Source organism: Sciurus vulgaris (genome assembly GCF_902686455.1).
Source record: "Sciurus vulgaris genome assembly, chromosome: 1".
NCBI classification, from domain to species: domain Eukaryota; kingdom Metazoa; phylum Chordata; class Mammalia; order Rodentia; family Sciuridae; genus Sciurus; species Sciurus vulgaris.
The window spans coordinates 30357707-30372081 of record NC_136461.1 but is presented as its reverse complement, the minus strand read 5'-3'; the positions used below and the strand labels follow the sequence as shown (position 1 = coordinate 30372081).

At 50.1% G+C, this 14375-nt stretch overlaps 1 protein-coding gene across 6 annotated transcripts in view; it reads left to right on the top strand.

Moving 5' to 3' along the window:
- RIMS3 (regulating synaptic membrane exocytosis 3) overlaps positions 1–14375 on the top strand; it is a 57263-nt gene that overhangs the window by 26100 nt on the left and 16788 nt on the right. For 3 of the 6 annotated variants that reach the window (XR_013764690.1, XM_079145121.1, XM_079145120.1), the window contains exons 2-3: positions 6879–7055; positions 11494–11741. The exons of 1 other annotated variant lie outside the window; for it this stretch is intronic. Coding sequence is in view for 4 of the 5 variants with exons in the window: in XM_079145121.1 (XP_079001247.1) it covers positions 11525–11741 (217 nt within the window). In the remaining variant the exon portion in view is untranslated. The remainder of the gene's footprint in view (positions 1–6878; positions 7056–11493; positions 11742–14375) is intronic. 2 more of the 6 variants (XM_079145122.1, XM_079145123.1) reach the window with 1 other exon arrangement.

The following is a 14375-nucleotide window of genomic DNA, read 5'->3' as shown; positions in this document are numbered from 1 at the left end:
CCATAACTTGAGACATCTTGTGGCAAGCAAGAGCTGCAGACCCACAGTTCTGGTCCAGGTACACAACGCCGGCCTCTGAGCTTCCTAGAGACCTGGAGTCTCAGGGAGCAGGGAGGCTCTGGGGGCCTCAGGTGAAGGTGAGGCAGTCCCTGGAGCTTCATGCCCCAGAGTTTAGGGCTGAAGGGTAGCATATCCAAGAGGCTTTGGGACTCTCGAAGGTCCCTGGATCCTTTGTTTTACCCACCTCTTTGTGCTGCTGACTGCCTGTCCCTGGGGACTAAGCAGCAGATCCCAGGAGGCCTCAGAGAACACAGTGGATTTCTCCACAGGGCCCAAGATCAGGGTCAGAGCAGAGAGGGCAGCTAGAAGGTAGGGAGTCCTGTCTACTCCCTGTCCTTTCCCATGTTCACTGGGAGTGTGGCCTGGGCACCATGGGGGTGGTGGGCCTGGGCAGCGTGTGGGGGGGTGCTTTTGCCTTGATGGTGAATGAGGGTCTTAGTGAAGGCACATTGTGCGTGTGTCTGTGGTGAGTGGATCCTCACGTGATGTATCTGAGGTTCTTTGTGAGGGAGTTTTCGTGCAGCATGTGAATTTGTGAGTGCGTGTCAGGGATCTCAAGTGTCTGTGTGTGATGTGTGTGTGGGTCCGTGGTCACTTCATCTCCATGTAACTCGTGTCTTTGATGCATGTGTGGCTCGAATGCTAGGTGTGGTGTGTACTTGTTGTTTTGAGTATGTTGTTGTCTTTGTACAGCTATGTGTCTGAGTGGCCAAGTAAAGATATGTGGCATGCCTGGAAGGGGCGGGGGGGCGGTGCTGGCTGGGAGGGGGCAGTGTTGGCCCAGCCAGGGCTGTGTCTGTGCTGGGTTCCAGAGGAGGGTCCCCAGGGTGGGCAGCGGGCGCAGCGGCGCCTTCCGGCTTGGCGCAGACCTGGTAACAGGAGCCCCTTCCCCCCATGAAATATTGATCCGCTCTTGGGCAGCCTGGCCAGGGGAGGGGCAGCCCGGAGTGAGCACCGGCCGCTGTCCTTGGTGCTGCCGCGTCTGCCCCTGTTGGGGGCGTCAGTGTTCACAGGAGGACCCACCGGGATGAGGGAGACATTGCCCCACCCACCAGCACTCTCAATGGAAGGCTCCCACTCTCAGGATGAACTGTCTGTCCCCACGGTTGTCAGTCAGTTCTCTCATTCCATCTAAGAAGGGGAGCAGAGGAACCAAATGGGCATCTTATTTGGTTCCAATATCCCTCAGGGCTAGGGTGATCATATAACTGGTTTGCCTGGGGCATTCCTAATGTACACATTTGCCTGTGGTCCTGATGTGATTGTTAGTAGTGTCCCGGCTCACTTGGTCTCAGTTGGATGATAAATTATGTGCTCACCAGCAATAAGGCTTTGATCCACAGACCTGTTCCCTGAGGTCTCTGCTTGACCTTGGATGTTCTGTAGCCAGGAGCCTAATCACACAATTTGCATGCACTTGTATGTTGGGGGGGTTGCCTTTCTCAGTGCTAGGGCTGAGCTGGGATAAGTGCTAGAGAGCCCTGAGGCCCTTGGGATCCTGCTGCAGCCCAGACCCTCTCTTAGGAATCCAGCCCCCTTCTCTACCAGTCTTACTTTCTATTTAAACTGTGCTTCTTCTCAGGTCTGGGCTTCCCCTACCCCTTAGAACGGGCATCAGGATGCACTCCACCTCTTCTGGATCCAGGGCAGGCCTTTCTTTGGTCTCAGCATCATGGTTTTGTAGGGTACCAGATTGGCCATCTATATACTCCTGGCACCTCCTCTGAGTTCTCCTACTTAGAACCATTGATTCTCCCTCCTTTCATTGTTCTGTCTGACTGTGGGTATCATCTCTCACCCCTTCTTCACCTGTACTCTCTTCTGGGCATTCCCTTCTTTTGCATACCCTACTTTTCCCTCTGGGAACACACCTGACTCCTGCCCACTCACGTAGCTCTCCTGAGCTCAGTGGATTTGCTTACCTGCCTAACACCTTAATGGAGAAGCTGCAGTATTATCTCAGACTAAAATGAAGATTTATCTTCCCCTTAAGCCAGGTTTGTCCTAGGGGTTCACAGGCTCTGCCACTGGCACCTCAAGCCCCATTCTTCCTATAAATCACCTGGGATCGCATTTGCTGCCTCTCTCCAACTGCAGGCAGTCCCCTCACCCCACCCATAACCCCTGGCCTTGCTCACACATGCGAATCAGAAGCAGCGCAGCCCTTCCTGCTTGCCTGGGTGTAGCAACCCTCCCTGCTGTCAGCTGCTTCTGATTCTGCACCTCAGTGTCAGATTGATCTCCTAAAACATTACATTTAAATTTTGTCATATTTCACTCCTACAGGATTAAGCCACTTTCCTTGTACATTCAGGGCCCTTCATTGGCTGCTCCCAGCCTCCTTTTCCAGCCCCCTCTTCCACAGTTGTAGTTACCTTCTGCTCTAACTGCACAGCTCCACTCACCAGCCTCTGAGCATACTGTTTGTTCTTGGGATCGTCCTAGTAGTTGCCACTGCTTTCCTTATAGTCCCCTCTGCCTTGCCAAATCTCACCTGTCTTTTGAGGTGCTCCACAGCTCACATCTTAATGATGTCTTCCCTGCCACTCCTTCTCTGAAGAGTTTCCTCCTGCAGGATAATCAGAATATTTTATCTTTACCCCTCAATGCCTTGGGTGGTCCAGCAGCCTGGCCATCACCTGGGAACTTGTGAGAAATGTAGGCTGTTAGGCTCTACCTGTGACCCCTAGTCAGATTCCATGTTTCAGCAACATCCCTGGGTGATTCATGTGTACATTTCAGTTTGGGAAGCACTGACCAGTGTTCCTTGAGACAGGATTTCCTTTCTATTTGGGCATGGCTTTTGGCCACGGTGCGTGGTCTTCTCAGGTGCCAAGTTTAGCAGCTCATCAGGTGACAGGTGCCATGTCTGGCCAGATCCCAAAAGCTGTGGAAGGGGGTAAGTGGTAGAGATGGCTGAGAAGGATGTGTACTCTGCCAGGACCCTTCCCACATGGGATCTATAGCCTGAACGACCCCAGAGCTTAAGCTCATAAAACTGACTCCAGAAAGCACTCTTGCAACATGAAGAAGAATCAATTAATCAATAAAAAGCAGTTATTAAGCATATAACAGAACTTTTCTCTGTTCAGAAAACATGCATTGCTAGAATTGTCTGTTATTTTAGTGCATGTTTTGAAAAGAAAAATATTTGTTGTTTTTTCTTTATTACAGCATTAATAGTTTCTAAAGTAGTAACTTAAAAAAAAAATGTCACATGAAGAAAGTAAAAATGACTCACAATTCTACTACCCAACCATAAATACTATTAATTTAATGTTTATGATTTTCATTGGTTCACTTAACAATATTTACAGTCCTGCTATGCTTCAGACCTCTGTCGCGTACCAGGGATTTGGGGTGAGGAAGACAGGATGGTTCCTATTTTTAAGCGGCTCACAGCCAGGGAGTGGGGTGTGGGAGACAGGCACTGAGCAAGTTAGAAACAGCAGCATCTTCATTTCTCGGGCTGCTGTAACAAAGCACCACAAGCTGGGTGGCTTAAAACAACAGAAATTTATTCTCTCACAGTTCTGGAGGCTGGAAGACTGAAATCAAGGCATCAGCAGGTTTGTTTCTTTTTGAGGGCTGTGAGGGAGAATCTGTTCCAGGCTTCTCCCATTACTTCTGGTGACAGCTGGTAATCCTTGGCATTCCTTGGCTTGTTGACGCCTCACTCTAATCTCTGCCTCTGTGGTCACATGGCTTCTCCTGTGTCCCTGTCTCATGGCACTGCTTCCTGTAAGGACACTAGTTGGATTAGGGATGAATCCTACTCTAAATGACCTCAGTTAATCACATCTGCAATGACCCTATTTTTAAACAAGGACACATTCTGAGTACCGGGACCTCAACATTTTGTTGGGGTTAGAGACACAATTCAACCCATAACATGCAAGGACAACACAGATTTCTGGAGAATGACTGATCTTGCCTGGGAAAACTGTCCTAGGAAATGACCTTCAACTGGGACCAAGTGAAGAACAGGGTTTAAGCTGGCAGGGGAAGAGGGAAAGACCAGTATGGGGTCCTCCAAGCACAGGGACCCTGCTGGGAAGAGCATTCCAGGCAGAAAGGAGACAAAGGGGCACTTTTGAGGAATGAAAAGGAGCAAGTGTGGCTTGAATATGGGACAGGGGTCAGAGGCCCAGAGGAGGTGAGACCTGGGAGAGGAAATCAGGGTCAGGGTCACAGTGGGCCTTGATAAGGGCTGCCTTCTTTATCCTGAAGGAAACGAGGAGCTATGGCAAACTGTCAGACACAAGTGATTCATCCTGCTTTGTAGGCTGCCTCCTCCCGAACCTGAGTGCTCAGAAGCCTGTCTTAAGTCCCTAGTTCTGAAGGAGGACATATAGCCATGTCCTTAGGAGCCTTCTGGCTATGAAGGCATATGACAGCTCTGTCCAGAGATGGAGACACGGCTTTCCCCCAGCAGCCCCTGGTCAGTGGGTGGGAGATTCACTTGCCTTCAGAAACCTTGCTCTGAACAAGAGACAGGGCTCTCAGCCTTGCCCATGGGTTTGCTGAGTCCTCTGAGTCTGGGGACATAGGGTGAGACCGGATCACTCCACCCCACGCATTGTGGGAGGGCTGTGACTGAGAACGTATCCAGGGCCCATGTGGCTTCCTGAAGTCAGAGGCCTGAATGCCGGGAGAAGCCAGGTTCTTGCAGAGGCGGTGTCTGCAGCACCCTCCTTCCCTCCAGGGATGCCTAGAGCCTACCTGGTGCTCAACCCATCCCTTGCCATACCTGCAGAGGGCCATCCCTTTCCTGTGTGTGATGGGAGAGGGCCCATCATGCCCAAAGCTGCCATCCCTGCCTTGCCTGGGCTGGGTGGGCCAGCCTGGGTGGAGGAGAAGTGGGTCAGCTTGTAGCCATGGTGACAGCAGCTGCTCCCTGCCAGGCTTCTCATCTCTTCACCGCAAACCTCACCGATGAGCTCCTTTGTCCGGTCTGGCAGGGATGGGGGCCAGGAGGATGGGCTTGGGGGCTGGAGTATGTATGAGTGTGTTTATGTTCAAGCTCACATAAGCATCTGCTTAGAGCCAGTGTGTGTGCCTCGGCCCAGAGAGCCCACAGCTTGGGGTAAGACACCTCCTGTTTCCCTGCCACTGGTCGGAGGTGGGAGATTCACTTGCCTTCAGGAATCTTGAAGTGATGGAGCTCTTCTCACCCCTCTGGCTGGGTAGGGACCAGGGGAAGGATGTGTGTGTTTGTGTGTGTTATGCCTGAGCGTGTGTGCAGGTGCGTACACACACGAGTCTGAGACTGTCGTGGTGGCTGCTTCTCTGTGCCTTTGGGTGAGCATCTCAATGAGGTGTGTGAATATCTGTGAACACACATGATTGCGTCTTTATGTGTGTATCCTCTGTGTGGGTTTGTATTGTGTGTGGTCACCCATTTGAAATTCAGTGACGTGTGTGTGTGTGCGCGCACGCGTTTGTGTGTGTGTGTTCAAGCTGATCTGGGGAAACGGAGTTCGGCACAGCCAGGAGAGGAGTTGGCACAGCGTGCTCCCCACTCTGGCAGAGTGTGCTTCCTTGGCTCAGCTGCCTTCCCCACCACATACCAACCCCTGTCATCCACTCACCCTTCTCTTAGCGGGAAAGGGAAAGGCTAGAGCCAAGATCCCTTTTTTGTGCACACCATCACTGGCCTCTGACATGCGTCTGGACTGGCATGGCTGGTCTGGTAGGCAGTCCCTGTGCTGGATCAGGGTCAGGGCAGGGATCTCAAATGCCAGACCCAGCATCCAGCAAGGGCTCAAGAGCTGAGATTGGCGTTGCTTCATGGACCATCTCCCACTTCAACTGAGAGGTGCCAGGACCCAGCATCCACACTTATCCCTGTGTCCCCAGGGCTGCAAGACGTGGTGATCCTGTTAATCTCTGAGCCTTCCCCTGGAGTGGTTGTACTTGGTGAATTAGAACTAATACCTGGACAATCATTTATTTATAAGGCACCTTATTAGTAATAACCAGATAATTGCTCTCCTGAGCATTGAGCATGTACCAGTCCTTGTTTTGTAATATCTAATACTCCTTGACACATTGTCATCCCTACTTTAGTGATCCATGGGAGTGGGCTTGGGCTTGATAGAGAAACCCTCCACCACTGGCTTGTAAATGGCAGATCAGGTTTTATGTCCAACTCTGTCTGCCTCCAGAGCACTGTGTTTTTATCATTCTGCTCTTCTCCTCATTGGTTCATTTGATCCTTAGTCTAGTTGGAAGGATTGGGTGGGGTTCAGGTGGTCATCAGACTCAGAAAATGAAATGGAGGATCAGAGAGGTTGAGTGACGTGCTAGGGTCACTTGGCTGGGGGTAGAGGTAGGAGTGCCTCCTTATCCTGACTTGGGCATGCCACAAAGAATCTAGGGAGGGACACAGATGCCATCAGAGAGAAGGTAGAGGAAGAAAGAGTATCTCTAGAACTCCTTAGCAATTGGTCCTTGATGAGTCCCTCTTGTGTTAAAGTTCTTGTGTTTTAGTTTTGTTTTGTGGTGCTAGAGATGGAACCCAGGGCCTTGTGCATGCTAGGCAAGTGTTCTACCACAGACCCAGTCCTAAAAATCTTAAAGTTGCAGGACCTCAGTTGTTTGACAATAAAGTGCTCAAGGTGGATTAGGGAATGCAGGAGTTCAAACAGTTTTACAAAAGAGGAAGCCAAGAATCAGAAAGTTGAAATGTTTTGCCCTAGATCCCACAGCTATCTCCAAAATCTATCTTTTTTTTATACCACAAGCTATTTTCTGGGAACCCTTGAGGACAGATGTCTTCACTAGCCCTTCCTCTGAGCTCGACTCTTCCCTTCCAGACCCTTTTATAACATCACCTCCTCCTGGAGCTGCCCTGATTGCCTTCATCTCCTTTCCTGAAAATTGGTGTCTCAGCAGAAGTTAAGTGGAGCTTTGTGCAATGCCCTAGGGGTGTGCTGCTGGGAGGGGCACGGCCCCCTGTGATGCAGAACTCCATGCTCAGTTTCATCAGTTGGGTGAGTTTGGGTTTTCTTCCAGGTGAGGGGTTTGGGAGGGAGTATCTGCCAGGTGACATGGGACCTAGAAGTCAGGGGACTTGGATTGGAACTCTGGTTTTGCCACCAGCTTACTGTATGGCCATGGTGTGATGTGTCTCTTGCCCATTCTGGGCCTTGATTTCCAGCTCTGCAAAATGAAAGGCTCAGGCTGGAATGAGAGATGGCAAGTCAGTTTAGCTCATGAGCTAGTTCCCATCAGCTGGCGTTAGAGCTGTGTGTTGAGTGGGATTTTGAGGTTCAGTCTGACCTCCATGGGAAAGAGATGGCTTAGTAATGGCTGCTGTGGAAGGGGATAGGGAAGGGTGATAGGAGCCTCAGGTCAGCCCTTCCCAGCCTAATAGTCCAGTTCCTGTAATGGATTCCTTTGCCTTTCCCGTTGAAAGCATAGGTAGCTAGGTTCATCTTAGACTTAGGTACCTCACTGAATGTTGGAGAAGTCTCATTAGCTGGTTAGATACATGATTAAAGGGAACCAAGTGGCCTCAGGGTTGGGTGGGGATGCTGGCAGGGCCCTGAGACTTGCTGTTGTCAGGATTAAGGGAAGATTTGGAGAGTCCGTAGTGTAGGGAGACCCCAGGCAGAGGCCTGATGTCGAGAGCTGGAAGAAAACATGGCTTATTCCTGGGCAGCTTGTGTGAAGTCTCTTGAAATTTTAGGGGAAGGGCAGTAGTTCCTCACCCCTGGAGGACAAATCAGAAATGAGTTCCTTGGCGGCTGCAGGAGTAGATGGCAGTGACCAGGGAGAACTTCAGAGGGAGGTGTTGTAGTTCAGTGAGATCATGGGAAGGGTCCCTTACTTGAGGTGTCATGAACTAGGCTGGGGAAGAGGCAGGCCTGCTCAGAAGCAGAGGAATTGTTCAAGTGACTTTTGTGTAAAGGATTTAGTTCATTTAGCAATTGAGAACCACCTCTGTGTGACATGCTGTATTGTGTCCTGCTGGCCCCTCATCACCCTGCCCCCATCTCTGCCTTCTCCCCGTTTCCATCCCTGTGGTCTGAAGGCTCTGGGGTTGCTACAGAGTGGATTTCCCTCTTTATAGGGACCAGGTGTCCATCTCTGTCTTTCTCTGATTTACCCTTCCTGAACTAGAGTGACTGCCAGAGAAGCTAGAACTCCAGTCCTGAGCCCTCCACTGTAGCATGCATTTATAGATTCAGTTCTCCTAGTCAAAAGGACTTTTCTGGACCACCTCTTCTGACCCCTTTATTTAATACACAGACGAGGAAGCCAAGGCACAAAGAAGTACGCACAAGGAATCTGTTCACGTTCTAATCCACATCATGATTTCTAACCCTTCCAGGCTGCCCCACTAGGGTTCCTGGACAGAGGGTCAGGACCTAGGACTGTGGGTCAAGTGTTTGGATCTGGCTCCTCTGCCCACCTTGGGGAGTGGCTTGCAGGCTGGGCTTCCCCAGACATTCATCAGTTCTCCAGTTCTCCCCGGCAGTTAAAGATGAGGAAATGGCTCTGTATGGTGCAGCGTCCTGGATGTCAAGCCATCTGTTTGTAGGTTTAATTCATTATTCATAAGGAAACTTGAGCTCCCAAAGTTGGCAGGGTCAGAATTTCTGTCCCTTACCTCTTCTTTTCTCACCCTGGGGTGGTACGCACCAGGGAAGTATTTGCTTCTCCAGGTATGGTCTGGGGGTGGGGATGTCCCTTAGATGCTTATGCCAGCTGGGAGAGTCTGGGACAGAGACAGGGGGTTTTCTTATCATAGGCACTGGCCTTGCAGTTTTCTCAAAGACCTTAGAGACCCAGGGCAGAACCAGAGATTGAGGAATGGCCACACATCTTTGGATGAGCTGTCAGTTGAAGGGACAAAGGCTGCTGAGCACATCTGTCTGTTTGTAGAAACAGGAAACCTGCATTTGAGCCCAAGCCTTGCCACTTCCTATCTGAGTGGGACGGACAACTCCCTTACTTCTCTGAGACTGATTTTTCATGTGCCGTGTAGAGATAACTATGCACCTTGCAGAAATGTTAGACTAAATTAGACTTGTGCCCTGGCAGATTCCCGTATCAGATAAGCCCTGTCCCACCTTCCACCAAAAGACCATGCAGATATCCAGAAAACCATACAAACTGGCACTGGAGCTGGAAACTAAAGAGATCATCACAGGCCAGAGTCCAGGGGGACTTTCCGATAGCTGCAAAGCTGATGGGGGATGGAGTAATACAATCCGGGTTTTTGCACACATCACTGGGTGAGTGAGAGCAGTCCAGACACAAAGAAGGCAAAACAAGGCTTTGACTCATCCCCTCTGTCAGCCCTAATTCACCAGGCTGGCAGGAGCCATGCTGACCGGGAGTCCAGGTGACCGCTCTCCCCTGCCTGGGGACTGTCTTTCTCATCAGCCAGAGTGGTGTCTTTCCTCTTCCACCCCCATTTTCCTCCCCTTTCTGTGTCCTTTTGGAAAGTCAAATTTTCTCAGGGTAACAGGCCTGAGGGCAAAGGGTCAAACAGAATGCCCTGAACCCTGGGATGTGCATCCGCCCAGGAAGAGAACCGTGGGCTGAGACAGAGCCAGGAAGGTGCTGGGTGCAGAGCATGGCTTTCCTGTACTCTGCTTGAGCAGAGGAGCTGACTGCAGCACTGGGCTTTGCAGCCGAGTCACAGAGGCTGACAGCTGGAGACCCCCTGCTCTGTATGAAATAGGGCTGCCAACCCGTGATGCCCCCTCCCTCAGAGTGGCTCTCAGAGTCTTCTGTCCTCCTCTTCCAGCACTTATTGTAACCACCATTAAATATTTAATTGCATAATTAGTTACTTACTATCTATTTCCCCTTCTGGACTAGAGGCCTTGGGAGGGCAGGACCAAGTTGGCTTGGCTCACTGCTGTACCCTTGGCACTCAGCATTGGCCTTGAAATTTTAGGAAATTAAATATTTGTTGAATGCAGCTAATGAGAAGAGTAAATTTCTGTACTCTGGAAAGGAATTTGGCAATATAGTCTAAGAATCCAAAAACCATTTATGCCCTCAGTATCAGGCAGGATGCTTTTGGATGTAGCAGAGAGCTCTAATTCAAACTGGCTTAGCAATGGAAAATGTATTATCTCTTAGAACTGGAAGACCAGAGAAAGGCAGACTCCAGGTGTGGCCTGGTGACTTTGGGGTCTGTGTGCTGTGTTACCCTCCACAGCACTAGTTTCAGACTCTGAGTGGGCCTGCTGTGGGGTGGGGACAGACAGACAGACACACTAAGACCCCCACCTCTCTTGTAAGCATAGAATCCAAGTCTCCCTTTAGGTAGAATTGGGCCAACTTAGTCATATGCCCACCCTTGGACAAGTGAGAGTCACCATGGGGAATGCCATTCACCAATTGTCCAAAACTAATCAGGATCTGCCTCTAAAACAAGGACAGGGTAGGACCTGGACAAAACCACTACTCTACCAGGATGTAGGAAGTGGGACAGCACATTGGGAAAGCTATCAGCCATCCCCACACCCTCCCACCCCCCAGTCCATTTCTAGGAGTCAATCCCCAGGACATCAGCAGACTAAACCAGTGCAGAAAGATGTTTATTTCAGTGATTATTTAAATGAGGCAAGAGAAACTTGGACCTGATTCAAGAGGTAGCTGTATTGAAATATTTAAGTCAAGTATGCTACCTATTTACAACAAACTATTATGATGGCATTAAAACCTTTTTACAAAGTGTTAATGACATTGGGAAATACTTAGGATATAATGTTAGATGAAAAATACCAGGATATAAAATTGTATTTACAGTATGAGTCCAATTATTTTGGTAAGGAGACTGGAAGGAACTGGGTTAAAACACTCGTGGTGGCTGCCTCTCAGCAGAGCAGGGAAGGGTGATTTGGGCCTGCTGCTTCATGCTTCTCTGAACCATCCCCTTCACCCAGGAGGACCCCTTCCTCCAGCTGCACAGGTAGAGCCTGGTGTGTTCTCCCTGTTCTTATTATTTGCTATGGAAATAATCAACCCTAAACTGGCTGAGTGTTCTTTCTGCTGTGATTCTGTTCCTGGCACTTCACCTGTGCTATCTCATTTCATTCTTACAGTAGTCCTATAAGGTAAGGGCTTTTATTCCTCATTTTGCTGAAGTGTCTCCTGAGATCCCAAGATGTTTGGTCACAGGTTCACACAGCTAGTGCCTGGAGACCTTTGGAATTCAAGCCAAGGCCATCTAATTCCACAGCCTTGGTCTTCATTACCAAACCAGGTAGCCACGCACTAAAACGAATAGTCTTGTTTATTGAGCCAGACCCTGTGCATGCCCTTGATATTAATTTGTTGATTTGATACTTATAGCCTCAGAGAGGCTGATGACTTGCCCAGGGTTGCACAGCTATGAAGTAGTGGAACTGCTGTAGATTTATTGGAGTCTCATGTGAAATCTCTTTGTCTCCCATCACACTGCAGAGTTGCCTGAGGCTCTGCTGTCCCTGGGATCATGTTTAACGGGGAGCCAGGTCCAGCCTCAGCTGGATCTTCCAGGAATGTTGTGCGGAGCTCCAGTATCAGTGGCGAAATCTGTGGATCCCAGCAACCTGGGGGCGGGACTGGGACCACCACTGCCAAGAAGCGGCGGAGCAGCCTGGGCGCCAAGATGGTGGCCATCGTGGGCCTGACCCAGTGGAGCAAGAGCACACTTCAGCTCCCCCAGCCAGGTAAAGGGCACAGGGCATGGAGGGGTGGGAGTGGGTCACTGTGCTGTGAGTACTCAGGTACTGAATTGGTGGATGTGCTGCTTTCCCACACCCCGCACAATTATATGGTACTTCCCACATACTCGGTGCTGTTGTGTGCCCAGTAGGTATGCTGATTCCTGTTATCCTCAGCCCCTCCAGGCGTGCACAGAAGCACAGAAAAAGCTAGGCACATGTCCCAGATTACGTAGCTGGGGAATGGTGGAGCCTGGGTTAAAACCTGATTAGTTGGCTCCTACTTAAGGCCCTGAACTTTTATACTTACGCATTAATCAGCAGTTGTTTATGAGAAACCCCTTTGTTCCTGCAACCATGGTCAGTGACACCACTATTTTACAGACACGCATGTATAAGATTCAGTCTCATCTATCATCTCCAAGTCCACTGAGCAGAAACAGCCACATAAATACAGTTACATAGTTACACATGGATGTTTCAAAAAGAAACTAGAGAAACACAGAGATTCACGGTTTGTACAGTCACATAAGTAGAGTGCCCAGGTGTTCAAGTAAGCCACTCATATATATGACCAGGAAAGCATGCAGTGATCATTCTCATTCAGACTATACATGGCAACAGACAAAACCAACCAGAACCACAGTCCTCTGAGTACAAATACACACTCAGATCACAGAAGCATGTCATACTTGGGTATGCACATGCCTCACACAGCCACATTCACACACCTTAACAGCTACATCCTCATGAAAACGTACACATTCTTGGTATCCACTTACACAACCCCAGATGTACTCAGACTGGTAGGAGACCCACCTTATCACACACAGCCACACATGGAGCCCACATCACAGAGGCGCCAGCCCTCCCCACCAAGACCCCCTCACTTTGTGGTATCAGCTCAGACACCAGCTGGTTTTGTTTTAAAATCTCTTCCTGCTTATTTTGCTCAGAGTAACAACTTCCCCGAGAAACCTTCAAATAGGCAGCTGGATGGGGGTGGTGGGGGGCAGGGTTGCCGGAGGATCCAGGGAGAATGCTCATCAAGACTCCCCAGTTGGGGCTGGGGGTGGGGGACTTTTCCAGGCCTTAAAATAGATTTTTACAAAAACCCTTAACAGGAGCACATGGGATGGTCTTTTCCAGCAATCAAGCTGTGATGTGGTTTCTGGCTCAGGGAGAGGCTGGATAAAGAAGGGGCTTGAGGTTATTAGTGCCTTAGGGTGGGCAGTGCAGGCCTGGGACTCAGGAGTGAGGGAGGTGGGGATTTGGCAATTCAGAACTTGGGCTAGGACAAGGACAAGGGTAGGACCAACGGGTGGGATTAGGGCCAGGGTATTACAATTAGGAAGTCACAGAGGTGTTAGACCCCAGGGGTCTGGCTTTGGGAGACCAAGCCCAAGAATCCAGTCTCAGGTCCAAAAGTTTCTCTTGTCCAGAGTGATTGGGTGGTACAGTCTCCCAAGGCCAAGTCAGGGGCCTGAGTCCCTGGGAGCCATTGCAATGATCTGCATAGACTTCACAGACAGCAAACAAGGTTGGGGCAGATGCCAGGAAGACCTTTTGCCTTGGGAGGAGATGAATAGCCATGGGACTTCTGGATCCCTGTCTCCATGGTATGTAAGGGCACTGCTGAAGGCCTGGGGCTGGGACCAGAATTGCCCAGATGCCCTTCTAACTGAAGGTCCCTATGAGTCATCTAATTGCTGAATGTCAGAGCAGGAAGGGCTCCTCGCGGTCATCTAGTTCACTGTACTCATTTATGACAAGCATTCAAAGCCTGGGGAGAAAGCATTTTCCTGGAGAATGAATGACCCCAGGTGGCCTCTGAAGCCACACCCTGTCATTTTCTAGGTGATCCATTCTAGCATGTTACTCCATCTCTCAGCCTGCTTCTTATTTGTAGAATAAGGACAGTAATACATGCCTTGCATTGTTGTCCAGGGGTTAAATGAGATAATGAATGGGAAGGTGGCCAACCTCATTCCTGCCACATGGGAGACACTCAGTGAAGTGTGTTGGTGCCATTATTGTTATCCATGGGCACAGTAGAGTTGAAATAGAAGTAAGACCTCTCTGGCCTCCACACCTCTCCCATCTTTATTCCTTTTCTCAGTTAATTTTTTAAAAATTTTTTATCCAAGCCTCGAGGATGCCAGTGTCCCAGCATGGGGCCTCCTCCTGAGTGGAAAAGTCTGGCATGAGAGGGATGAATGGAGCCAACTCACCATGGGCATTGGCCCTGGAACTGTTGTTCTGGGGAAACTTCCCAGAAGGGTGCCCCCTGCCGCCTGCCACTGCCCCCAGATGGGATGGCTCAGTTCCCTGCAGGGCTGGGCTGTGTGAAGTTGGTAGGAATTCCTCTCCTGGACCCAACCTTCTGGGCTCTGGGTCTGCCCTTCTCAGTTGCCCCCTTCATCTAGTTTATCTGTACCCTGCTTCAGCTAGAGCCCTGCCCACCCCTCTTTGTTTCAAAGCCTGTGCCCTAGTTCAGGCCTCATAATATCTAGCCCGAGTGCTGTACCAACCTCCTTCCGGTTCCCCTGCCACCCGCTACCAGTTTATTCATCATATTGCCCTAGAGTGAACTTTCAAAAAACTCATCCTGGTGCTTTAGAGGACTAGTCCTGGGTCTGT